The sequence below is a fragment of the Eutrigla gurnardus genome (assembly GCF_963514095.1).
Source record: "Eutrigla gurnardus genome assembly, chromosome: 5".
NCBI lineage: Eukaryota > Metazoa > Chordata > Actinopteri > Perciformes > Triglidae > Eutrigla > Eutrigla gurnardus.
In genome coordinates, this window is record NC_139919.1 from 22,960,372 (window position 1) to 22,986,880 (window position 26,509).

The window sequence follows — 26,509 nt, forward strand, 5'->3', positions numbered from 1 at the left end:
ATAAAGCAACTGCAGCTGTACATTTTCCCGAGGGGTAACTAAAGTATTCTGATTCTGATTTCCACAGATATTTATGAACAAAAAACAGGATGTATCTTTTTCTCTTCCTGTAAAATCTTCGAAGGCCAATGGAAACTGTCCGACTGGAGTGCAGCTTTTAGGCTCCGCCTCCTGCTGCTCCGCCTGTTTGCCTGTCATTGAGCTTTTTAGAGACGTAATAGACTGTCTGTAGTTGACACTAACTGCAGTTGTTTGATTTTTGTGTGATTTCAGTAGAAGAAGTGACAGAAATAGAACTAGAAATAGAGCATAAATCAAAATGCTCCATTTACACAAGCATCTTCAATGTGATCTTCTCATGTATATTTTTTACTTTAAGATTACTTTGTGATGATGGGAGCTGGTGACACAGTGAGTTAGTTTCACTGTGGATTCATATCTGGCCCACTTGGCACTCGGCCACAGCAAAGTATAGGAGGAAAGTGAGTTTTACTGCTGTGGGGCGAGCTAGCAGGAATGATGATTATGGCACTGAGGTCGGGTTGTTCTACTCGGCTGGAGACGCAGTGGGGTGAAGGCTTGGTGTGAGTGAAAAAGCTTCCAGCTGACTGAGAAGCAGGGAACTCATCACGCACAAGAGGCTGTAAACTGGTCACAGGTCAGCCAGTGGTCGGTTGTGGTCAATTAAAATTGATACATCCAAAGATCGTTCCAGTTTGTTGATAAAGTTAACCTAAAATACCTTGGGCTAAAGTAAATTATCTCAACTATTGGATGCTATGTCATGACATTTGGTACAGATGAATAAACAGTGCCCAGAAAATCAGTTCTATCTACTCCCCCGACATTTTATCAAACTCCTGACCTGCAAAAATGAAGATATCGGCCTCGGCTGTACTTTGTGTTTACTGCTATTTAGTGAATGTGAGGACTCTGGCACAAAGTTAAAATTAGATGGTTAACAAAATAGTAAACATTACCATGACATTGTGAGGATGTTTTTACATGCTAGACAGTGACCCTCTCTAGCATGGCTGTCATGTTTGAAGTAAAGAATTAAATGATGTGATTAAGCAAATGTGGAAGAGACATGACAGAAAGGGGTCAGTGTACTATCTGACTCGCGTGATTATCTAATCCTCTGTGCACACTGGTCTTGCTATCGCAGCCTTGTACTACCTTTGTGTGTCTGTGATGAGTTATTACAGTAACAAATATTCCTCATAGTTTCTTTATTTTGTCATTTTCTCAAGGCAAACAAAGAACATTTCAGATTAAAAATCCCAGAGATTACTTTATTTCCCATGATAGTTTGACACACAGAAACCATCAATGATACGGTTTTCTTAACTAACATTACCATCAACTTTGTCCATATTTACTCCTTCCCCTCCACCCTCTCCGGTCACTATTCCCCTTTCCTCTTCTCTACTGCCTTAACCCGACCCTCCAGGGAGCTCAGTCGGTGATCCACTGTACACGTCTTTTCAGAGCAGGAACTGAGCAGATTCAACAGGGAGCATCCCAGCACCAGGCCGCCCAGTCGAACCGCTGTGATGTCTGCAGTAGCATACTTGTCGGTCACGATCAGTCCAAAGAGCCAGAGCGCCAGGACGGTTTTCACCACCCAGAACACCCGCCGCATCACGCCAATCAGCAGACGGAGAAGGATGGTCAGCACCCAGTAGCCAATGAGGGCCACCAGACCCCACTGGGCAATGGCGGCCACGCCCTCCGGAGTGAAGCGGGGCAAAGTCAGTGTGGCTGTGGAGGGAGGAAATCCAGTTTAGGCATTCAGTCACCAGGAATAAGGCTTGAAAACACCTGCGTGTTACTATGGAAGCAACTGAAGTAAACACTCCCATTTAAAAGGGAGCGGCAGACAAATTGCCTGAGGGAGAGGCAAGATGGCTTGTTTTCATATCAATCGCTCATTGCCACAGATCCGCTCTTGCTCGAGCAGACAATTTGCAGCAAGCTGAGGGAAAAAGTGGTGCAAAGCACACACACACACGTAAACATGGGCCATCCTGGTACCCACCATCGAATCCTGTGACCCTGAGGATCTCTGTGACGTAAACGGCGATGACGTTGAGGCCGCTGGCAGCTCCTTCAGCCAGGAAGCGGATCACCATCTCAAAAAACTGTGGCGGTGTGGAAGGAGGGTGGGGACATGTCTTTACTTTGTCATTATACAAGGCGACAATGGAAAAAGGCAGCAGTCTGTCATAATAACCATGCAGAGTCAGAAAGCCTACCTAGATGCATTCTCACAGCTTCAATGCATGGGCGGATAAAGTTACATTATTATCATATACACACACACCAGCAAGACTGATCCTCACAGCAGCTGTTTGCACAAACTTGATTATTACATTAATAGAGAACTTGGTTAGGCTGAGTGTTGCTGAGATGCATCTTAAGATAGAAGAAGTGCTGTATTGTTGACTTGGACAAACAGCTGTACATGTGAGTGACAGCTGGACAGTGACCCTCTCTATTCCTGTACAGTCTCCGCTGCTCACCAACCCCCCAAATTACACACACACACACATACAGTGTAGTCTCATCAGGCAAGGTCAAGGGTAGTCCAGTAAGTTGGGCAAGTATCTTATCTGCACCTGTTGCGCTACACGCTGGCACACATGTGAGAACTGTCCAGTCTGTCATGACTCAAGCATTTGTCACTCCATGTTAGTTGGTATAGTTCCACATCCCAACCGATGACGTTATAGTTAGGGGTGATGGAAGTGTGCCCACCTTTAATGCTAAAGGCAGACTAGTGTGGCCACAGACCTTTTCTTTTCTCTTTTTTAGAAGGTGTGATGCAGCCCATAAGGTCAACATCGTTTTTTAGCTTTTATTTTAAACAAATGCTAAATTGGATGGTGTCTTTCTGTGGGCTTCCAAACAGACAATACTATTTTACTTCATGCAATCAACTATGAATGATTAACTTTTGAAGACAGTACATAAACATTCAAAATAATTTTACAGGTGGATCAAAATACAAAGTGAAGGCAAAAGTTAGACAAAAGATCTGTATGTTGTACAGACAACATTACCAGGCATTACATTTACACACTTTTATCCAAATCGACTTACAATGAGTACATTTGTCAAAAGAAACCACAACATATTGCCGATAAAATAAGAGCGAAAAGATAAAAACAAGTGTTAGAGTAGTAGCTGTTCAGCATGGACACCTTAAGTACAACAGAGCTTTGATCAAAGTGCTAAAGGTAAGAACATAGAAGTGCATTTTTTTTGTTTGCTTGACCTTGAATGTTGCTGCCCTGTTACTTTACTTTCAGAACAGAGTGCAACTCTTTTGTCTAACTTTCACCACAAGGATTCAGCTTTAAAAAAACTAAAATTATATTTTTTCCGCCTTTTAAACTGGGTTCTTTCACTGGAAACAGAATGTAAAACCAAATTGACATGGAACAACATGGTTCTATTTCAGTTTCGGACTCATTAAAAATCTATTTCTTATCCTAGGATCATGTACACACCCTACACTGAGTAACAAACTATTTACCTACTTATCAGTGTGCTGGCTCTTACCACTACAAGCCAGTATATCCTGGCCTTTCATGCAAATACCACTGTGTAGAAGGACACACATACACACACACAAAGCCACAGCTTCACTACAGTCATGCTCCTACTCTGCACTAACTAAAAGGAGATATGAGCTAAGGAGCCACATGAGAAGACTCCGTTTAAAGGGACCATGCCAGGGCAGACTAGATGGGAGACACCCAAGGGGGTTTCCTTACCATGGCAACCGCAAAGACGTTCTCCTGACCAAGCAATGACTCAAGAAACAACATTGCACTCTGGCGATAAGGTAGCCACAGCCGGGTGGAAGCAGGGAGGAGAAGAGTGTGTGTGTGCACGGGTGAAGGGGGTTTGTAGGATATAAGATGACGTGAAAGGAGGGCAGAGAAGATGAGGGGATCAGGGGAGAGATTAACAAGTTGAGGGGCATTGGGGAGAGGAATGTGTGTGAAGGGTGAGGAAAGGGTTTGGAGAGAGAGATGGCAGTTGGAGTTGAAGATTAGTGATCAGGTACAGTTATTGAACAGTAATTAAGTGACATAGAAAATAGTGAAGTTAAGAGCAAACATCCAGTAAACTGGGATATTAATGAAGAGTTAAAGAGTGTAAAGGCCAGTTGAAACAATAGTGCTGTCAAACAGTGGTGCACCGCCTCTCTGTACCTCAGCAGCTGACCGAATCACACCGCTTCCCACCACCGACTCCGCGTAACGCTGGATCTCCTGGCAGGTTCCCCTGATCAGAGTGTTCAGAGTGACCGTCGGCGGGCTCTCCTCGGACGACTTGGCTTGCTCAGCTTCATCTCTAGCCCAGGCTAGCGCCAACGCCAGCGCCAACAGATAGGCGGTGAGGAAAAACCGAGCCGTGGCACATCCACCGCGCCCACGGCCAGACGCACAAAAAGTCATAGTCAGGGATCTGAGAATAGGAAGGGATACAAAAAACTAAAAAAAATAAATGCTAAAATGTAAGTGCACGGAAAGGGTTGAGCAGCCCACGTTCAGTGCCTTAAACCAAAGACTTAAAAATGGCTTCTTTGGAGAGCAGTCATCGGATACAAAGCGTTTTAAAAAAAACACGCTACAGGAAAACGTGTTGAGAAGCGCGCTTCTAAAATGTCACACCAACTGTGTCCAATATGCAAATGAGCCAAAACGTGTGGGTAAAAAAAAAAGAAGAGGGGAAAAAAAAGATCAAAAATGATCTGCGAATTTAATTATAAACTTTGGCAACGCTGCGAATATCCAATTTAGGAAAGCTCCGCTCCGTCGAGGACAGTCCAGCATTAACAGCGGCTATATTTGGCAAGAAACTGTTAAAGGCTTTACATCCAGCGGGGATCGAGATATTTAAGTCAGGCGAGGTGAGCAGCAGATGGTGAATTTAAAAATATTCTTCCTAAAGTTTGTTTTTTCTCCCGTAAAAGAAAACAGCGGAAACGCGGTGACGCCGATTACCACGAGTCTCCTAAAGCTCCTTATTCCAGCTCTGAGCTGCGCTTTTGCTGCTCCTTTGTCTCGCATCAAACGCTCTGGCGCGACGGATTATGTTGCTCAACCTTTAAAAAACGCAACTCCCTCGTCGCCGTCTCCGCATGGCGCTCCCTTCCTTCCAGCGTTTCTAACGAGTTTCCCCAGCAGCCTGACGCAAACGGCTACGGGCTTCAGCGAGGAGGGAGAGGAGGGACGGGGAGGAAGGCGCTCTGCACACGGATAAACAGAGATTTGCACGCTGGGAGTTGTGGTTTAATACCGCAGGTCAAATGTTAAAGAATGAGTCACAGGGGGGGGTTTGATTAACAGTCGGAAGCACACGCCGACAATTCAGATGTCACTTTAATTAACAGAACAGCTATTACACAGAATCAAGTCGGATTTGAGAGATTTCACGACATTTTGGAGCAAGAACACTTGTCAAATAATAAAAAAGGAAACAATGACACAGTATGTACACGCGCACACACACACACACACACACACACACACACACACACACACACACACACACACACACACACACACACACACACACACACACACACACACACACACACACACACACACACACAGACCGCCATTATACAAACACCCACTGCACTCCGTTTTCTCACTGTAATATTTATCTTTGTATATTGTGCGATTGACTGTTCTCAAATGCCACACACACACACACACACACACACACACACACACACACACACACACACACACACACACACACACACACACACACACACACACACACACACACACACACACACAGTATCTGAAAACATAAAAGTGGTGGATACTGGATGGGTGAAGCTGATTTCAGTCATTGTAAAAAAAAACAAAAAAAAAACAAAGGCAAATATTAAAGCGCTCAGTTCACAGCACACGCTCCGAAGCTGGAATCATCCGGAGACCTCACACCGACGGTAACCTGTACACACGGGGCAGACAAGCTACGTGTTCCGTGGACAGACGTGAGCGCAGGGGTGAGACTCGCTCCCGGCACCTTTTTGTACTACTGCTTATCTTGTTGACCGTTTTCCTTGCAAGAACCCACGTCGGAAACGCTGCTTCAGCCGATGTATATGCGGTGGAAGTCGTTTGCTCCGAAGGCGGCGTTGCACTTGGGGCACTTTCTCTGGCGTGTGTCGTAGCGCGTCTTAACGCACTCGAAGCAGAAGACATGGAAGCACTTTGTCAGCACCGCATCCTTCACCCGGGAGTTGCAGCACGGACATGTTAAACGTGCCTGGGGGAGGGTGGGAGAGAGAGAGAAAGAGGGGGAGGGAATGAACTGAGATGTCTCTTTTGTCCTGAGCTGAGTGGTTTTTTTTTATGTGTGGACACAAGTACTTTGAAGCTCAACTGCCCTTCAGCGGGAACACTGATTTCAGGAACACATCACATGATATAAGGGCTGATTATAACTCCCTTGTGGCCATGACTAAGTCTCAAAACCACAGAGAGTACAGAGAACCGTTGACCCACAAATCTTGTAGCATGGTAGTAGTACGCACTACAGCATGATCCAGTCGATCGGTCTAAGCTCCAGAAATCTAAATGGACACCGACTTCACAAACTGCCATTTGCAATCAGTTTTTAAGATTACACCAAAGAGGTAGAGGACAAAACAAATATTGGTGCAAACTGGTTTTGTTCATTTAGTGACACCTGACTTTGAAAGGAATTGTTGGCATCTGCAAAATAAAATATACCAAAGGCGTAAACACTCCCCAGTTTGACTGATCCATTCAAAACGTGGATGTGCCCTGAACCCCTGATCAACATCCACGATGCTTCAGTAAGTCATTCTGAACTCTCCTGAAGAGGAACTGAAAACAGGAAGGTTTTATGTCACAGAAACCTACCTTATAGTCATTGATTTCCTCATTGAGGATATCATCTCCATTGCTAATTTTCTCAGCTGGTTTCTTAGCCTTCTCGATCTTTCCCCTTAGTTTGGAGATGTCCTCCTGAAACACAGTCAGAGTAAACAGTTGTGAATAAAAGGAGTCTGTTTTGACAACAGACGTCATGAATGCATTACTCTTTAGTAGTCAATATCGGAAAATCAGATGCTGGAGCCCCCTTTCATCATGTGAACATAAAAAAGCTCTAACAACAGTAAGCCTTCCAGTGGAAATGTTTTTGATGTGGAACTTTACCACCATTTCAGTAGAGGACAACCAAACGAGCAATAATCATTAGCCTTCATACAGCGAGGAGGAAACAAAGAGTTTCTTTCTATCCTCAAATCTAATTTGTCATTACAAAACATGCTAGTAATTTTAGAAAGAGTCATAACATTAATATTATGAAAGTCAACAGAATAATTTGTTCTTCCTTTGGTTACTAGAATTTGCAATGTCATATGTTTACTGTGAATAATGGCTGTGGAAAAAAAATGACAAAGTTTAAAAATATTTCACCTCCAAATATGTTTTCAACAAATGTAAGTGCGTGTTTGGACCATGTTGGGTCTTTTAAATACATGCACTTATTGATATTTAATAGCTTGAGTATTTGTGGAAGTACCTGTGCTCGTCGAGCGTTAAAGGACTCTTTCTCCCTGGAGATGCTGTTCTCTATGACTTCCTCTCTGACCAGGTTGAGCCTCTGCTGAACCTGCTCCAGCTGGGTTCGCACCTCCTCCGACAGCAACGCAGAATCCTGAGCCTGGAGGGTGACAGAGACATTGTTGTTATTTTGCCACAATGGCAATGTTATTTCTTCTCATAATGACTGAATGTGTGTTTAGGGACAACTGAACAACTTAATTACATTACAGTTTAATTTCTCTACTAGCAATTTCCCCTTTTTCGTTTGACTCTACAGCTGGGGCTCATCATTACCGAATGATGCGTTACCTTGCGTTTGTTCATGTCCAAAGCTTGTGTTCGAAGTGCCAACTCCCTCTCAGCAGTGCTGATGGTGCCCTGCAGGAGACGCTCCTTTTCCTCAAGCTTCCTCACCACCTGCAGCTGGGCATCGACCTGACAAATGGGCACGATCCCAAAAAATGATGATGGTGAAGGAAGATTAAAAAAAAAAAAAGATAGACAAGACAAATGTGTATTTTTGAGGAAATTACAACAAATGTGAAATTCAGCAAACAAATAGAAGCAAGCACACAAAAAGTAATAGTGAAGAGCAAAATATGTACATGACGAGCCATTTTATTGAAAACATAAAAATAAAAATGCTTTGTTGAATATAATCTGTAGTGCTCACTGTGATCACTGCAATTTAATTGCATCATACAACCCACATGTACAAAGCCTTATTCTTGCAGACTGCATCTTACACTACAACTTATGGTTGCCTGGTGGCTCACCTGAGTTTTTAAAGTGAGCAGTTGGTCGGCCAGCTCCTCCTTCTCTTCTTTTAGCAGCTTGTGGATCTGGTTGGACTTGATCCGCTCGCTCATCAGCTTGAAGTTGGCATCATCTTTTTCTCTGAGCTGCTGCATCAGACGGATGTTTTGTTCCTGCATGTCCTCAAAGGCCTGGCCCGTCACGTCCATCTCGCTCAGCAGCGCGTCTTCCTCCTGCAGAGGGAGCCGAGGAGGCAATAGACTGTTAGCGAGTTGAAGGAGGTTCTGTTTGTGCATAAAAAAAAGGAGCAGCTCACACACCTGTTTTGCTATAGAGAGCTTCTTGTTTAGGATATCGATCTGTTCCTCCACAGAGCGGATCTTCCTCAGAGCCTCTTCGTCTGCCATTTTCTTGCCCTCCCTCCTCTCTCTCTCCTCCAGCTCCCTCAATCTCTGCCGCAGCTCCTCTCCCTGCAATCAGCACTCTTATTATGGGACTGCCACATACAGCAACTTTAACAATTACTTTCAAAGCACAAATATCCATAAATCATGTTGGAAACTAATGAATGTAACCAGGAATTGTAAGTCTTCAACATATAGACACAAACTTCTACAGGATGCAGTGTTTATCACCTCTGACTTGGACTTCTTCTCTGCAGCCATGAGCTGGACTTTGTCCCTCTGCTCCTTTGGTGCTGAGCGGTACATGTCCAGCAGCAGCTTCATCTCCCTCTGGGATTCCTGGGCTTTCCTGCAGTTATGGTGAGAGTCTTTAACGTGTATTGTTTACCTGCCATACGTTGAGTTTCAACCATCCTTTTCTTCAACTGTGGTGCATTAAGTATAGTATGATTTCTTTAAAAACATATCAACATGGCACACATTATGTCTGCAAATAGGCAGAGCAACTATATTATGTTTAAGTCAAGTTTCTAGTTTATTTGGTAATTAAAAAATCCCCATCAGCTAAAAACAACTTCCACATGTGCTACCTACTTGAGTTCTGCTCGGACGATCTTTAGCTGCTCCATCTCCTTCCTCTTTGACCCTCCAACCATAGACAGACGCTCCCCGGCTGACTCCTCGGGCTGGCTGCTACTCCCTGGTTTCTCCTTTTCTTCCTTTATCACACTGCTGCTGCCACCGCCGCGGGTCGGCCTCTCTCTCTCCTTTTCCTTCTCTTTCTCTCGTTCTTTTTCCTCTTTCTTTATCGTGTCCTTTTCTTTCTTTTCTTCCTTCTCTTTCTTTTCCTCTTTCTCCTCCTCTTTTACTGTGGCATCAGGTTCTACTCCAGGCTCCGCTTTCACCGAGGCTCCTTTAGTAATAATAGCAAATAAAACAGTAAGTAAAGGATACATTTTCAACCAGTCGGTCCTAATATGTATCATAATAACACTAGGAAGTCAGTTAAAAACATTTCCTTTTGATTTCATATATTTATGTCTGTAGTTGGTCAAGTAGATATTCATACCAGTGCTGCTGGGTGTGGAGGAGCCGTTGTCAGGCTCTGTCTTGACCACAGGTTCCCCAGAAATGGCTGGTGTCAAAGGAGAGGTTGTCTCATCCTTCACATCCATCTCTGTACTTGACTGGGACTGGAGGACGGAGTTGCCCTTTGAGGCGCGGACCTAAAGAGGCAACACATTAATGTGTTTTAAGTGTGATGTGCTGTGGTGTTTTATCATTCCTTACACATCAGTTGTACTATGAAAATGGCCCGTGGCAGTTTAATATCCGTTGCTGCTGAGAGGTGAGTTACTCTTTGTGACCCACCTGGTTGAGCTCAGTTTGTGTCTCTCTCAGTCTGACCTTGTATTTCACCACCTCTCCCTTCATCTGCTGGTTGTGGGTTTGCAGCGTGCTGATCAGGTGACGCATCTCTCTGTTGATAGGACCTGAGACAAAGAAGCAGGCAGAGTCAAGCAGTGAAAAATGTAGGGTGGGAAAAGGGAGTATACTGATTAGGAATGTGAACCTAGTTAGTTGTTTGCGGTCAGCTCATGTGAATGTTAGTTCTACTACATTTTCAGCTGATTCACCATGTAACACAATTCTGTTAGTTACCTGCTTGCTCGTTGGCGGCAAGAGTCTGTTCAAATTCGATGCGCAACATCTCGTACTCCTTCCTGACCTGAGCCAGTGTGTCTTCCAGCTGAAACACTTCTGTACGAACCTTCCTCTGCAGAGCCACCTCATCATTCTGCACACAAACGGCAAGAGAGTAAGAAAAGGCTGCACGGTCCAGACACTGAGCGAACCACACACACACTTACCTCCATGTGCTCCAGCTGTCGAAGCCTGGCTGTCCTGGTAGTGTTGAGGCGAGCGCGAGTCTCATCTAATTGAGCCTTGAGGATCAGAGATTCGTTGTAGAGCACAGAAAACTGTGACTGCAGGCAGCGATACTCCGAAGTGTCTTTTACCATGCCTGCTGCTCGATTCAGCAGCTCCACCTGAGAGGAAGAGAGGCAGAGAAAGTAGGCAAAGAGAAACAAAATATGTACTCACTAGCTTTCTAGAAGCATATGCTTCACTCAGGAGTAGTATTTAAGGATCATTTTCAACCAATGTCCTCTTTTTTACTCTTCATAGCTGTAAATTAAAGTCATATGTGCGCCACCATAATTCATAGAATACTCTGATCCATAAATGGGCCATTTTCAAATGAAAGTCAAAAGAACGGCGTGTGAGAAACACAAGTCCACCTTCATGCTGTTGTTCTCCTGGTGGACACTCTGTAGGTCCTGCTGGAGCTTCTGCAGCTCAACGAAGCGGTTGTCTGCCAGCTCTGTGTTCTCCTCCATATCACTGTTCATTTCTTCAAACTTGACAGGAGAAGAAGAGGGAGAAATGTCAACACGTACAAAAAGTAATGGTGTAGAAGGTAAAAATACAAACGGCACACCTGTTATCAAAATTGTGAAATAAAAATTCATACCTTTCTCTTGTTAATAGTGATGGTCCCACAAACGCTGCTGGCCTCCCCACACACCTTATAGCCTTTGCTGTTCACCTGGGATGTGTTTCAGGGAGTGTTACAAGATATCTCAGCATAGTGTCAACATTTGCACAACAACGTCATGGAAGAATTCTGAAAAAGCACAGACTTTAGAGAGAAAACTTCCTCACCCTCTCCAGTATCTCAATCAGGTGTGCATTCAGTCTGTTCTCTCGGCGGCGGATCTTCTCCATGTCCCACTGGAGCTCCTCGATCAGAACCTGCAGCTCGCTGATACGCTGGTCCGCTTTGTTAGCTGCACGACCCAGGGGCCGGGACTGGACAAGACGGGAATACAGAGAGTTGACACCACCCGCACAGGAGCTAATAAAACCATAATCCTTAGACATACATAATACTACGTTATTACTCTGCAGCTGCTACTGCTGCTAGAAATGTTTAAGATATTCATTTTACACACCTTTCTCTAACTGTCAATGTTGGCTCAACCTGATGAGAAACTTACTGCCACAGTGAATAGGGTAGGATGTATGATTTGTACCTCACTCGTCATGTGACTGTGCTTCTGCTTAAGGTCCTCAGACAGCTGTAGGAGCCGCTTATTTTCGGTAACCAGGAGGGAATTCAGTTTGGAAGCTGCTTGCCATTGACTACCCTCTGGAAAGAACAGAAACAATATCACATTTTATGAGTGTAAGCAAACTGACTTGATCAATTCTTCCCAAATAAGTGTCATCTTCAGTGGGACTCAATTACTGCAATATCATCACATCTTCCTTCACTCCCTGCTTAAATCTCACCAGCACCAGAGTCCAGCTCTGCCTTCAGTTGGTCAACGGTGGTCTTCAGACACTCATAGATCTCCACCACGTGACTGGCCTGCTTCTGGCTGGACTCCACCCTCTCCTGAAGCTCAGCCTCCATCTCCTCACTGCTGCTGCTCGCCAGTGTTGCCAGGAAAGAGTTGGTGGTCTCTCCCTGTTGACCTGAGGTACAACAGCAGGGATGAGGGTCTTGGCTTTGGTGTCTGTTTTTTTATCTACATGTTATTGCTTTCAAATTCAGGATTCTGTGTCAGCTCTGTCTTTACCTCTGTCCTTGGCCCGCTCCTGGTTGGAGTCGCCATCGGGCTCTGGAGTGTCCGGCTTCAGGCTCCGTCCCTCTCCTGCTTGAGATTTCTCAGGTTCGCTGCTTGCTTGGTCGTAGCGCCTGATGATCAGTTGAACGTTTTCATCAAACTGAAAGGGGGAGAAGGACATCACATTTAGAATGAGATCTCCACAGGAGGAGACTGTTAATTTGGAACAAGTTATTTTTGCTTTCGCTTCCTTCTCTGAACTTGTTTACCTGGTTCCAGTATCGGTTGAGGATCAGCAAACTGGCATCATCAGTGGCCTGGCGGGTCTCCAGCCTCTCAATTCGCTCTCGCAATTCATCTTCTATTACCTGCAACAAGTCAAGATATAAGCCTCTCTCCAAACAAGACAGTGTGTGAGTTCAGCTTACAGTGTGTGTGTGTGTGTGTACAAATATTGGAGAGTGAATCTACCTGTCTTTGATCAAGAGACTCTCCCAACTTTCGGTTCTTAGCCTGGAGAGCTTTAATGTCTTGTTCTTCCTGAAAAAATGACAAAAAAGGAGAAAGCAGTCAAAAAAACTTCAACAATTCTCGAATGAAGATTGTGAACATATATTTGAGCAGTTGTGGATAATAAAGTGGGACTCACTGAGTTGGACACTCCTCCCAGTTTGATGACCGTCTCCACCGCGGTGCTGCCCGCGGCGCTGACACCCGGAGCTCCGTCCTCCCCTTCTCGGTCCCTCCGCTTCTCTGGCGGCGCACCGGAGGACGAGGAACCGCTGGGGTCAGCAGGACGCTTCTGTCCCGACATCCTCAGACTCCTGAAACAAGAGAGGGAAAAAAGCAGAAAGCGGAGGACTGCTAGATTGGGATGGTTTGGCTGGATGAACGACAAAGCTAACATTACGCTAGATGTAACGTTAGCTAGCTGACGTTAAAGTGGTCGAAGAAAACGACTTTAATGCTTACACTCAAACCATCTTCATCTAAATGATGAGAAGTCAAAAGAAATACACACATAATGATTTATCACACGTCAAATCCCCCCAATAAGCCGACTGAATCAGCCCATACAACGGTAGGCTACATTAGCTGTTTGCTAACGCCAGCTTTAAATGCCGTTGCTTCTCAGGGGAACTCCACTCTGAGCCGACAGATCAATTCGTTTGCTTTGTAATGTTGTTAATATATAACAGACTTATCCGAATTCTTACCGCTTTAAATGTTACGGGTTTTTAGGTTATAAACTAAATCTGTATGTGGCTGTTGATATTGCGGCTCCCTGGCTCTCTGAAGCGGAAGTGTGTGTGTGTGAACGCGATCTCAGCGGGATAACCTTCAGTTGACATTGCGCCCTCTACTGGCCGGGAGGGAACCAGACCGTTGAACGTTCATTAGGGCCCTAGCGCCGACAACGTCGGGCAGCGAAGCCCTATTGAAACTGTAATGTTTTTTATTCTTCTTTTTATTATTTCGCAAGTTCGACGGCCTTTTTGGGAGCCTTAACATAATAATTAGGTGAAAAAAATTGGATAAACAATCTAGTGGGAGAGGTAAAAAGTGCAAAAGTTCTGCGCAGTGGAGCACTGTTGATTTTTTGCAGAGACAGCGCACAACTTGGGAAAGCGATTAGGCTGAATAAGATCGAGGGGAAAAAAGTTCAAGCCACGATTGCTAAGGGTGGGGGTCTCACCCGAGGAGTGATTTTTGGTATCCCACTGAGTGTGTCTGCTGAACAGATTAAAGAAAATGTGAAGGGTGCAAGAGTGAGGGAAGTCAGACGCCTAAAAACTACTCGTGAGGGCCAAAAATGTTGCTCACGTTTGATGAGGACCGACTCCCTGCTAAAGTGTTTATCGGATACATGAGCTATGATGTTAGACTCTATGTTCCTCCGCCGCTAAGGTGATTTAAATGCCAGAAATATGGGCATGTAGCGGCAGTATGCAAGGGTAAACAAAGGTGTGGGAGATGTGCAGGGGAGCATGAATACGGGAAGTGTGAAACAGGAGCTAAACGTAAGTGCTGTAACTGCGGAGGGGAGCACACCTCTGCATATAGAGGGTGTGAAGTCAGTAAGAGAGCAGAAGAGGTGCAGCGAGTGAAAACATCCCTAGGGGTCACGCGGAAGCGGTCAGAAAGGTGGGGATGCAGCCAAATGGCAGTAGTGTTAAGATGGCAGACAGGCCTGAAATGAGAACATGTGAGGGATGCAGAAGAGTTAAAGAAGACACGCTGATTGTGGAGAAAAGGCAGTTCATGTTCATGGTTGATGTAATTAATTGTACTGCGCAAACAGACAAGAAAACAGAAAAAATCAAAATAATAGTGAAAGCAGCAGAGAAATATCTGGGAATTGAGGCCATTGGGTGGGAGGAAGTGGAGGACATGTTGAAGGCAGGTTTACCCAGCTCGCAGATACCGTCACAATCATCTGTATGGGGTGGTGGATCTTCATGGTCTTAAGTATATTGCAGTGGAATGCAAGAAGTCTTGTAGCTAATGCAGGAGTTTAAGAAGTTTGTTTCAGGTCTGCAGGATAAACCCCTTATAATTTGTATTCAAGAAACATGGCTGAGAGCGCAATGGGATTTCATAATACACGGATACACGGCTATCAGAAATGACAGGAAGATGGGGAAAGGTGGTGGGGTGGCTACTTTTGTCAGAAATGAAATAAGGTTTAGTACTGTCCAATTAGGGAGCGAATGTGAGTCCATAATAATTAAGGTTTGGACAGGCAAATATGAGCTATCAATAATTAATTACTATAATCCATGTAACAAACTGAGTATAGATATACTGAATATGGTGTTGGGGGAAGTGCAGGGGAAAGTAGTGTGGTGCGGAGATTTCAATGCACACAGCACTCTATGGGGAAGTGAGAGAACTGACACAAATGGCTCAATAGTAGAAGAATTTATAGAAAATAAAGGATTAGTAAGTATGAATGACGGGAGGGGAACAAGGTACGATTGTGTTCAAAACAAAGAAAGTGTGATTGATTTAACGCTGATGTCAAATGAAATGGCTGGTGTCACTGCGTGAGGTGTTAAGTGAAACATTAATGGGTAGTGATCACTATCCAATCACTATTAAGATTGGAATAGAGCTGCAACGGGAGGAAGACATGAGATTGCCAAGATGGAAAATTGATAAAGCTAACTGGGAGCTTTTCCGGGCAGCGTGTAGAAACAGATTTGAACAATTACATAAAGAGGAATGGACAGATGTGGAGGAGTTGAATAAGGAAGTAGTCACAGCTGTAATACAATCAGCAAATGAGTCAATACCAAAAACATCAGGGTGCAGAAGTAAAAAGAATGTGCCGTGGTGGGATGAAAATTGCAGACAGGCAATAAGAGAACGGAATAGGGCATTTAGGCTATTAAAGAAACATCATTCAATGGGGTCGTTAGCGCAGTATAAAAGGTCGCAAGCAGTGGTTAGGAAAACTGTTAGAGCAGCTAAGCGTGCATGCTGGCGGCAATATTGTAGTAAGATAGGTTGGGAGGTACAGCTGTCGGAGGTTTGGGGAATGATCAGGAAAATGAGTGGAATAAGAAGGAATATAACAATCCCAGTATTGACAAGTAACAGTAGAACAGCGGTTAGTGGTTTAGAAAAAGCGACGCTATTGGCGGAAACACTGATCAAAGTTCACTGTTCAGAAAACTTATCAGCAGAGGCTAGGCAACAAAAGAATACTATGCTAGCTGTATGTTAGACAACATGGATGACAGGTCACTAGAGGTAATATTAAAATTGATTAATAAAGTATGGGAGTCAGGGGAGTCGGCCCGGGTTCCTTCTGTGTGGAGTTTGCATGTTCTCCCCGTGTAAGCGTGGGTTCTCTCCGGGTTCTCCGGCTTCCTCCCACAGTCCAAAGACATGCAGGATGGGGATAGGTTCATTGGTGACTCTAAATTGCCCGTAGGTGTGAATGTGAGTGTGAATGGTTGTCTGTCTCTACATGTTGGCCCTGCGATAGACTGGCGGCCTGTCCAGGGTGTACCCTGCCTTCGCCCAATGACAGCTGGGATAGGCTCCAGCCCCCCCGCGACCCTAAATACAGGATAAGCGGTAGACAATGGATGGATGGATGGATGGATGGGAGTCAGGGGAGATTCCAGCTGCATGGAAACACTCGATTATAGTGCCAATTTTAAAACCAGGCAAAGTTGCATCAGACCCGTCAAACTATAGACCTATTGCTCTTACATCTCAATTAGGGAAAACTGTGGAAAAGATGGTTACAGAGAGGTTGATGTATTTCATAGAAAGTGGAGACCTTATGTCCTCGTGTCAGAGTGGGTTTCGCAAAGGGAGAAATACAATGGATTCAGTGTTGTGCCTAGAATCAGAAATTAGGAAAGCTCAGACAAATAAAGAGATGGTGGTTGCTGTGTTCTTTGACAAGGAAAAGAAAGAAAGAGGGCCTGCTAATTAAACTGGATAAGTTAGGAGTGGGAGGGAAGCTATATAACTGGGTGTTGGGCTTCCTGTTTGGGAGGACGATAGAGGTCAGAGTAGGGAATGAGAATATTCACCAGTATATATGGTTGAAAACGGAACGCCACAGGGAAGCGTCTGCAGTCCAATACTCTTCAACTGCATGATTAATGACATCTTTGAGGAGGTGGGGGAAGAATAAGTAAATCACGATTTGCTGATGATGGGGCATTATGGGTAAGGGGGAGGAATCTAAAATATCTACAGAAGAAGTTGCAGACAGCGGTTGACGCAGTGGAACAGTGGGCAAATAGGTGGGGATTTAAGTTGTCAGTTGCAAAAACTCAAGTGATATGTTTTGCAAAACGCCATAAAGACATATCAATAGGGTTATATGGAAAAACACTGGAGCAAGTCAAAGTCATTCGTTTTTGGGTGTCCTGTTTGATGAAAAGCTCACCTGGAGAGAACACATTGAGAGGACAAAAGACAAATGTAAAAATGTTAATAACCTTTTGAGATGCCTGTCAGGTCGTGATTGGGGTGCAACCAGGAAATCTCTATTAAACATATACCAAACCATGATGAGAACCAGATTAGACTATGGGAGTGTTGCGTATATGTCAGCAGCACAAAGTCACCTTAAGAAGCTGGATGTGGAGCAGGCTAAAGGACTCAGGGTATGTAGTGGGGCATTTAAGACCTCCCCAGTTGCAGCTCTGCAGGTTGAGATGGGGGAAGAGCCATTAAGAATAAGAAGGGTAAAGCTCATGTTGGCATACTGGGTTCACCTGCAGGGCCATAAAAGATCTCACCCAGCAAAGGCTATATTAGAGGACTGCTCAGAGCATGATAAGTCGAACTTCTGGAGCTTAGGCTGGGTTGGAAATGCTGAAAAGGCAGAAAGCGTTGGCTTGTGCAACATGCAGTACACTCCTCATGTTTCATTACCAGAAATTCCTCCCTGGTTGTTCCCGATGCCATCAGTGGACTTTAATATCCAACAGAAGATCAAAAATAAGTCAAAGCAAGGAGTTACTGGAGTCGTGGTTCAAAAGTATATCAAACAGAATTATCCAAATACAATAGCAATATTTACAGACGGATCAAACGAGCCAGAAACTGCGGTGTACATTCCGGAATATAAAGTGGCAATTAAGGAGCGACCACGCATCAGTATATACAGTTGAACTCCTGGCTATCACGCTTGCACTGAGATGGTTAGGGGGAAACAACAGGGCCAAAGCACTCATAGCATCAGATAGCTGGGCAGCCCTCAACAGTATTAAGACCATGAAGTCATGCAGGCAAGATCTGATCATGGAGATCCACCAAAAGTTATACAGCTTTCATAATAGGGGGAGAACGGTCAGATTTCTGTGGGTTCCTGCTCATGCAGGCGTTGACGGCAATGAGGATGCAGATATACTTGCAAAACAAGCACTCAGGTCACAAGCAGTAAACATCAACATCCCACTAGGGAAAGCAGAAGGAAAGACAATCATTAAATCACAAATGCGAAAAGTTTGGCAGGAATACTGGGATACAAATAAGACCGGAAGACACTTCTACAATATACAAAAACAGGTGGGGAAAGGAGGAATGGTGGGCAGGAGCAGGAAGGAGGGGGTGGTCATTACCCGCCTCAGATTAGGACACACGGCGCTTAATAGCACGCTACACCAAATCGGCAAACATCCTACTGGTGAATGCAGAATGTGTGATCATCCTGAATCTGTGCAACACCTTCTCATGGAATGCAAGGGTTATGAGAGAGAGAGGAAAGAACTAAAAGCAGCAATGCATAGGGAAAAAGTGAGCTTCACGGTAGGGAACATGTTGCAAAGATCAGAAAGCATTAGCAGGTATGTGAGCAAGTACTTGAGGGAAACAGGATTAATGGATAGGGTTTAACATTTATTTATGTATATTATTACTGTTAGGCGACTATGGTTGGAACAATAGTGGTCGCCGAGAGGCTAAGCGAGGGAAACACTTTACTTGCCGGACGCGCTTCTGAATAATAAAAACTAAGCTCCGGGGGAATGTCGATTCGGGTGTTTACTTGGGTTGAGTAACCAAAGACTGACTCATACTCAACCTGTTGACACAAGAGTACATTTTTTGTTCATTGAGATCTCAATGTTTTTTGTTTTTTTATTTTGGTTGGGTTTCAACGATTTATTTAACAATTTATTTGTACATTGATACAAGGTTGAATGCAAGTTTATCGCTAAATTTCATGGTGATAATTAAGTTGCCATATTTGTTTTGGTATTGATCATTTAACTTCAAGTTGGGCCAGATGTGTGTTTAAATTTTGTCATGCCCAATTGTGTACCAGGTTAAAGGTCCTCGTTACAAATATAAAAAAAGTGTATTGAAGTGAAAAAAATCCATTTAAAGCTATTGTTTAACTTAAAGGTGAATACCGTAAAAAATTGAAACGGAAACCGATACAGTGAATTTAAACGGTTTAGTTGTTGGTGTGAGTTATTGTGGGAAGAAATAAAAGTGTTTCATTTACTACTTCGCTGCTCTATTTTACTTTCAGTCTCCTCTTAGAACCTAAACAGAAGCGTCTCATATTACGTTATCCGTAACCGGCATGAGAGGAACAACTGTCGCCTTGCCGGGCTAAAAGGCGTTACGGGGCGTACCCACCAAACGCGATGAAACTTCATCGCGCGACAAGATTACATGTAAAGTCAATGCAAAGACGCGATTAGACGCTTCATCGCGCCGGGCGACGCGATGGACGCGATAGCGCGGCGCGATGGACGCGATGGACGCGAAAAATCGCTTCATCGCTTGATCGCGCCATCGCTTCATCGCGCCATCGCGCCATCGCTCGAGTTGAAATAATTGAACTTTTGCGGCGAATTCGCGTGAAGACGCGCCGCGACAGCCTATCAGCGTTGAGATCGTCACCGACGTGCTGACGTACGGACGTCCTGGTGTTCCCTCGCTTTTTGCCACAATATTTATATATTATATTATATTATATTATATTATATATTGCCCATAATCAAAGTTGGGGGGCGCACGCACGCGCGCGCACACACACACACACACATACATACATATCAATCCCAGCTCTTTCACACACAGAGATCTTTTTTTTTGCGATTGTTTATCACTGGGGCTTATGGCCGGCTATGAAGCACCAGTTCTGGGCAGAGCAGCAGCTAAACCTCCCGGTCCTGTACCCTGGTTAGCAGGTCTTCAAACTGGGCAACAGTCAGCCTGAAGTACCGCTGGAACCGGCCGTCGTCCAGGCGCAGCTCCTGCAGGAGACGGTGGAACTCGCCGAGCTCACGCCGCCTCCGTAGGGTAGCATGCACCCAGAACCGACGTCGGCGCCTAGCCCGCAGACGAAGCTGGGAACTTCTCCAGAGTAGATACAGTGCAGCGATGGTGGTTATCTCAGCCATGATCGACGAGAGAATTAAATGGCGGAAGAAATGTTGTTGTTTGGGCGAGCTCGACGCGATGACGCGATGCCGCGATGAGGCGTTTTTTGGCATATTGGACCGGCGTCAAAACTGGAGCGTCTAGCGCGACGCGATTTCATTTGTCGCGCGTTTCAATCGCGTTCATCGCGTTTGGTGGTTTCCCACACCTTTGCTTATCAACTACGGTTACGGCTGCATACCCTTTCGATTGCCATCCTGTTGCTAAGGCAACAGATTTGGTCCAAGTTTACTTCCTGTCAGCTGCTGCCTTTTTCTGAGCGCCAGCGTCTCTTTGTTCAGTTGTTCACACCGAGGAAGAGCGTATGCGGAGCCCTGGAGGACACTAGCTGCGCACAGTGTCGTTTCCTGGGCCTCCTCTATGGAGAAGTCCCCGAGTGTTTCTAGTCGAACAGAACTGGACTTTTCAGAAACACCGTAGTGACGTCCCCGTAGTAAATGGAGGATCAATTAGTTTTGGCCGTGTCCCTCCTGAGTTTCATACGTCACACAATGTCAAATAGATTGTAGCCCGAAGGGATAATATAAAGCAAACCTGGTCAATCACACATCTTGCCTGATATGTTGTCAACATATCTGGAGCGGGATAAAGACGACAAGTCAAATAATGTTGCAACATGAAATACAAAGAGGTCCATCTAGACAGTTTATATTGTCTATTCAGGCGTAATTAAAAGTTCGATCAGGCACCGGAACATCGGAGTTAAGGTGCGTGTCCACAGGGGCGATTTTAAACGCGAGTGGACGCGCCGCTTCCCGGTATTGCACGCTTGGCAGGCTGCCACGAGAGGATGATTGACAGGCGCTCTCCTTTAAACAACACATTTTTGCGAGCGTTCGCGAGCGTTCCCGAGGCGGCGAGTCGAGCCCGGCGCCTCTGATTAGCATAAAGTAGATTCGACTTCCACTTTAGGCAAATGAGGAGCGGCCAACTCGCGCGCCTTAAAGGTGCGTGTCCACAGGCAGCGGTGTTTCCCCGCGTCCCATTCATTGTCTATGTGAAAAGCTGTGCAATGCATTCTGGTAGCGTCGCGGCGAATGTCGAGAGACGGCGCGCGAGTTGGCCGCTCCTCATTTTTCCTAAAGTTGAAGTCGAATCTACTTTATGCTAATCAGAGGCGCAGGGCTCGACTCGCCGCCTCTGGAACGCTCGCGAACGCTCGCAAAAATGTGTTGTTTAAAGGAGAGCGCCTGTCAATCATCCTCTAGTGGCAGCCCACCAAGCGTGCAATACTGGGAAGCGGCGCGTCCACTCGCGTTTAAAATCGCCCCTGTGGACACGCACCTTGAGTTATATCTAGCGAGTGTAAAGTGTAAAAAAGGAGCGTATGCGGAAGGGTTGGCGGCAGGATGGCGGAGGGAGGGGAGGGGAGGGGGGGGGGGGGGGGGGCGGTGCTACAGCAGCGGGCGGCGCTACAGCAGCGGGCGGCGCTCTACAGCAGGCGGGGCGCTAGATATAACTCAAGGTGCGTGTCCACAGGGGCGATTTTAAACGCGAGTGGACGCGCCGCTTCCCAGTATTGCACGCTTGGCGGGCTGTCTGATCACACACAGGTAAGTTAAAAAGTTTAAATATCGTCTCTTGTAAACTTGTCACACCGGTTGTTTGGTGATATACGTTTTCGTTCAACTGTAGTTATAAAAAAAAATCTAGTCTAGGTTTATTCAATCTAATCTAAATCTAACTCTTTTAGTGTTGAGGGTGATTGCGCATTTCACAGCTTGAAAAATATAGAAATGAAAGTAGGCCAATAAGCTGGATATAAATGTTATCCTTATGTGATCGTCCAGAAGTCAGAGTAGCCTACTATGTAAACTACTGTTACTATTTTGCTGTAGTCTCATCGAATATTCTTTTAGGCATGTGTATTATTATTTGGCTGTATGCTGTACATTCCTTGTAGCATTATTTATTTATGAAACTTCGCATTTGCTTAAGTTGTTTTAGTTTCGTTTTGTGTCAATCAGAGAGCGGGAAATGGGTGTTCCTGTAATTAAAGACGTTCGCAAACATGTTTGACAGGCCGTGACATGAGTCAGCTTGGTGTGGTCGCTCGAATCGGCCCACGTCGGCGTTCATTTCAGCCGCGCCAAGCGAGTCGGTCACTCTTTTACCATTCTGATTGGTGGAGGCTAGCAGCTTGACTAGCGAATCAGTGAAGCCCGGAAGTGACGATGATAAACATACCAGCTAACCAGTGGAATCGAAGAAGGTGGTCTAACGAGGACCGCCTACTTCCGGTTTTCGTTTTTGGCCCACAATACAGATTAGCGCCGCCTGTTGTTTTGGAGACATTACATCTCGCGCAAGCGCGGAACGTATGGCGTCGGCTGTAATACCGTTGGTGTGAACCGCCCATGTCGTTGTTCGAGTCGGCCATATTAAGTAGCCATGCTTCATTTACCGACGCGAGTCGGGCAGTCGGTCCGGTGTGGACCCGCCTTTATAAACGACATCACGCCTCACACAAACATGTAATGCAGCACATTAAATGCGTTATCGTTATTGCTGTGTTTACGTTGAGTGAATCCCAATAAATGTATTAAGTTCAATCATATTTCTTTACCTTTTTTGGAAGGTGAGATATTACATCACCTTCTTTTCAGTGTCACTGAAACTCACCTGGAAAAGTTGAAAATGGAACAAGACCAACCCTTGAAGACCACAACTGATGGACCAATGGACAAAGTTGTCAAGGTACCTTTTATGTTGTTGCATCTAGTACTGTATACATCTTGGAAATACATTTAAACAATAACTCCATGTCAAAAGTCTTTAGCATGCATTCTGTGATACATTGCTACTATTAAGCATTCCTGTCTGTTAGATCAAAGAAGAAACAGACAACCAGAACGAGGAAAGCGGTACACGTACTGATGCAGAGGTTTGTCATATTGTATTTTCTTATCTGTGTTGCATATATTTATTTTTCGAGTCTTACATTTTAATTTAACGTTTGTGGTACAATTTGTTTTTTGTTTAATGGTTTATGTATATTGATAATTAAGAGCACATGATACAAAAATATTTATGTTGTTTTGTTTCACCCATGTTTATGAAATGATGCGATGAGGTTTACAGTGTGTTGTTTGTCTCTATTTGTCAGTCCTCAGAGAGGTCATCGCCTCTCACCCAAAGTCAGCAGGGATTGGCTTCAGTCCGTCTGGTTAAAAAGGTAAAGCTAATGGAGGGATGGTTTAAGAGTGGTATTTTTATTGGAATAAAACATTTACTGTAATTAAATTAAATGAGACTTAATCTTGTTTCGTTCCTAGGAAGAGGAGCCACATGAAACCCACTCGTTTGAGTGGTGGTACAAAAACGAACCCACAACTATGACCTGCAATAAAGCAAGAACTGTTGAGAACTTGCTGAATGGAAGTCCCCGGTTTAAAGAAATTGCAAGAAAAAACAAAAACAAAGAGCTTGTGATTGTAAGAGATGGGAAAGCTGTCAGTTCACACTTTCCATGCAACTTGATTAGAAATGAACGTCTGACCATCAAATATATTAAAGCTGATGACGAGTCGAGGCAGCCGGTAAGAGAGAGAAAGGGGCCATGTGGCGACCTTGTGATCTTTCATTTACTGACAAAGGGAAGTGACAGTATAAAGAAAATTTTGAGAAACCCAGCACTACAGTTAAGCATTCATGAAATGACTGTTTATGCATACAAAGGAGAAACAGTGAAGGAAGCTCTGAAAAGAGATAATCGCTTGAGTAATCTTGTATTCAAAAAGAACTGTGCGCTCTCTCACACGAGCACTGAAGCTATCACTGAGATGGGCAGTCTCGTTGATGATCTTGATGGTAAAACTTTCAAGTTAAAACTGCTCAACAAGTGTAGTCCTCCAGACAGTCAGCCTAGTAGTTTGGATGATGCTTACATGATGGAAAATTACTCTCAGAGGTCTGATCAAGGTCCTCCACAGCACTCTACCACAACTGAGTCAGTGAACGACAACACAACAAAACAGAATCCACCGTTCCATGATAATGACGCACCACACAGGGTGTTACATGAAATCCCTCATTCAAAAAAATTGTTGCGTGACCTATCTTCCCAGTTTCAAGATTTGGTGAAAGGAAAGAAAATTCAGCAAGGATCAAGGCTTTCTCGTATCCAGAATCTGTTCCGTGTGGAGTACGGAAAGAACACTCAGACATGCAGGGAAGTGAAAATGATGAAGAAACTGATGGATCTCAGTAATTCTGTTTGCCATGTTAGAGCAAATGAGGTACCAAAGGGAAGTGGCTTCCTCCTATTTGACAGGTTTGTCCTCACAAATGCACATGTAGTTGCCGCCGTTTGTGACCCCATTACAGGAGAGCTTAATGAGAAGTCCACTGTCCATTTCTCTTATGAAAGTCTAGGTCAGGTGGAGTCAGGAGCAACAGTGGAGGAGGTCGTTGGATTTGAATACCGCCCTGATGTGTCAGGAGACCAGTATGATTGGGCTTTGTTGAGGCTCAGTGCTGATCAGAAATTGCCTGAGATTCTTTTAACACACTTTGGATTCCGTGGCAACAGTGGTGGAATTTGTATTATTGGGCATCCTGATAATGGTGTCAAAAAGATAGATCCATGCTTCATTATTCCATCTGAAGACCGCAAAAATGCTGTGGATAGGCATTGCCATGAAAATTCTATGCAGTTGGTTACTGACCGTTTCTTTGCTGCAAATGATAACCATAACAGACACGCTCTACTTTACGATACTTGTTTTTATTCTGGCTCATCTGGCTCTCCTGTCTTCGATGAGCACTGCAATGTTGTTGCAATGCATACAGGTGGATATGCCTACAAAAATGCAAAGGGTGCCACCCAGAGTGTCATAGAATTTGGCTACCCTTTGTCCAACATTATTGAGAACATCATTGTCCAAATGGTGGAAAAAGGAAAGTTCGATGTGTTGGAGAAGTTCCTGGCTTGCAGTTATGCACATCAACAAAAAATGATGCGCAATCTGAAGAAACTGGTTGAAAGCAGAGGTCGCCCAGCATTTACAAGTTCAGCAAACCATCCAGAGGTCAGAAAGCGTGAGAGTTTGAAGAAGTTCTTTGAATTCTTCTGTCAGAGAGAGGAAGCTGTCCCAATGGACACCACCGATTGAGTGTCCACAGTCAGTTCCAACTGCTGACAGAGCAGTTGCTGCAGTGAGCAACAAAGGCTGTCATGTCGGTTGTCATATATCAGGATACTTTAAGGAGTCCAGGGATTGGGGAAAATATCTCACACGAAACGTGTGTGTATTCATTGTTTTAAGTAACCATAATTAGTTTTTGGATAAAGAGAAACTACGATTTCTGCATAGCCATTTTTAGTCATGTTTGTATCTGCAAATGCTCATTTTTGTCCATACAAATACATATGTAACATTTTTGTTTAGCACCTGTCAAACCTTGTTTTTAAGCCTGTCTGTAAATTAAATTTCTGTGTACTTAGGTTCTTCAAATCTAACACAATATGCAACGTCGTACAGTCAGATTTTTTTCTGAGAAAACAGAGAACCAGATTGAGTTTATTTCAGAAATGGCATCGACCAATGTGAACTAATATCAATACCGACAGATATATTCTTGTTGGGGTATATGACACCAGTTAACAAGAAATTGCGGTACAGAAATGCCCAAGATGGTGTATGTTTAGAGTAATTTAGAAACCTTATGTATATATCAACCTCAAAGTTCAGTTTTTGTCTTGTTTTAAATAAATATATCACATTTAAAAGCAATTGTATAATATTGGATTTTGTAATATTCTGTCATACTGTTTTGTGTTGATACTTCTGTCTTGGGAACGGCTCTCTTGAAAATCAGATATTTCAAAGTGATCTTACCTCCTTAAATGATCAGTTTAAGCAAATGATAATGAGTTTTTGATATTCATAAAAGTGATTTCTCTCATGTGACTTTGAGGTGTCCTTTGCTATGAGGTCAAAGGTCAAATTCTGAGTTCAACTAACTGAGCATCTGTCACTTTCTATATCTTTGACAGTCTTTATTGTGTAGATAAATAGTCAAGAGTGAAACAAACAATGTCTTAATTTGTATGTAGTATAGGTGTATTGTTGCAATGATCTATGATTTGTGAACACCCTGAACAAGAAGGTTGTGTTTAATAATAAACTATTTTGATTTGTATTTGATGGACTAGACCTATTCCGTCACT

General features: G+C 44.2%; 3 protein-coding genes across 6 annotated transcripts; 1 reads left to right on the plus strand and 2 right to left on the minus strand.

Annotated features, from left to right (window-relative positions):
* Positions 1–1,217: 1,217 nt before the first annotated feature.
* LOC311013098 (uncharacterized protein) lies at positions 1,218–5,245 on the minus strand. 3 transcript variants are annotated; one of them, XM_084009012.1, is made up of 5 exons: positions 5,123–5,245; positions 4,227–4,482; positions 3,783–3,842; positions 2,042–2,144; positions 1,218–1,764 (listed from the first exon to the last, which is right to left on the minus strand). In XM_084009012.1, exons 2-5 carry the CDS (start codon positions 4,470–4,472, stop codon positions 1,409–1,411), a joined length of 765 nt encoding a protein of 254 aa, XP_083865138.1. In that variant the 5' UTR covers positions 4,473–4,482; positions 5,123–5,245; the 3' UTR covers positions 1,218–1,408. The 3 variants fall into 3 exon arrangements, with proteins under 3 accessions (XP_083865138.1, XP_083865137.1, XP_083865139.1); XM_084009011.1 differs by having other exon boundaries at positions 4,227–5,215; XM_084009013.1 differs by lacking the exon at positions 3,783–3,842 and having other exon boundaries at positions 4,227–5,214.
* A 109-nt stretch (positions 5,246–5,354) lies between these two features.
* On the minus strand, positions 5,355–13,725 carry rnf20 (ring finger protein 20, E3 ubiquitin protein ligase). Of its 2 annotated transcripts, none has more exons than XM_084008987.1 (22): positions 13,626–13,725; positions 13,058–13,232; positions 12,880–12,948; positions 12,678–12,776; positions 12,421–12,568; positions 12,131–12,316; positions 11,872–11,987; positions 11,501–11,647; positions 11,310–11,384; positions 11,077–11,196; positions 10,645–10,824; positions 10,436–10,571; positions 10,181–10,266; positions 9,843–9,999; positions 9,368–9,686; positions 9,005–9,122; positions 8,690–8,839; positions 8,390–8,602; positions 7,923–8,048; positions 7,591–7,731; positions 6,924–7,028; positions 5,355–6,303 (listed from the first exon to the last, which is right to left on the minus strand). In XM_084008987.1, exons 2-22 carry the CDS (start codon positions 13,220–13,222, stop codon positions 6,127–6,129), a joined length of 3,033 nt encoding a protein of 1,010 aa, XP_083865113.1. In that variant the 5' UTR covers positions 13,223–13,232; positions 13,626–13,725; the 3' UTR covers positions 5,355–6,126. The 2 variants fall into 2 exon arrangements, with proteins under 2 accessions (XP_083865113.1, XP_083865112.1); XM_084008986.1 differs by having other exon boundaries at positions 10,145–10,266.
* An 8,090-nt stretch (positions 13,726–21,815) lies between these two features.
* LOC311013896 (serine protease FAM111A-like) lies at positions 21,816–26,249 on the plus strand. The gene is made up of 5 exons (XM_084010180.1): positions 21,816–21,890; positions 22,916–23,034; positions 23,165–23,221; positions 23,444–23,512; positions 23,613–26,249. Exons 2-5 carry the CDS (start codon positions 22,975–22,977, stop codon positions 25,449–25,451), a joined length of 2,025 nt encoding a protein of 674 aa, XP_083866306.1. The 5' UTR covers positions 21,816–21,890; positions 22,916–22,974; the 3' UTR covers positions 25,452–26,249.
* Positions 26,250–26,509: the final 260 nt, after the last annotated feature.

Coding starts and splice junctions, on each gene's coding strand:
- LOC311013896 (XM_084010180.1), top strand. CDS start 22,975: ATGGAACAAGACCAACCCTTGAAGACCACAACTGATGGACCAATGGAC. Junction 23,035..23,164: donor CAATGGACAAAGTTGTCAAG/GTACCTTTTATG, acceptor CCTGTCTGTTAG/ATCAAAGAAGAAACAGACAA. Junction 23,222..23,443: donor GTACACGTACTGATGCAGAG/GTTTGTCATATT, acceptor TCTATTTGTCAG/TCCTCAGAGAGGTCATCGCC.
- LOC311013098 (XM_084009012.1), bottom strand. CDS start 4,472: ATGACTTTTTGTGCGTCTGGCCGTGGGCGCGGTGGATGTGCCACGGCT. Junction 3,843..4,226: donor TGATTCGGTCAGCTGCTGAG/GTACAGAGAGGC, acceptor CCTTATCGCCAG/AGTGCAATGTTGTTTCTTGA. Junction 2,145..3,782: donor ACGTCTTTGCGGTTGCCATG/GTAAGGAAACCC, acceptor ACACCGCCACAG/TTTTTTGAGATGGTGATCCG.
- rnf20 (XM_084008986.1), bottom strand. CDS start 13,222: ATGTCGGGACAGAAGCGTCCTGCTGACCCCAGCGGTTCCTCGTCCTCC. Junction 10,572..10,644: donor GACAGCTGGAGCACATGGAG/GTAAGTGTGTGT, acceptor GTTTGTGTGCAG/AATGATGAGGTGGCTCTGCA. Junction 9,123..9,367: donor ATCGTCCGAGCAGAACTCAA/GTAGGTAGCACA, acceptor CCATAACTGCAG/GAAAGCCCAGGAATCCCAGA.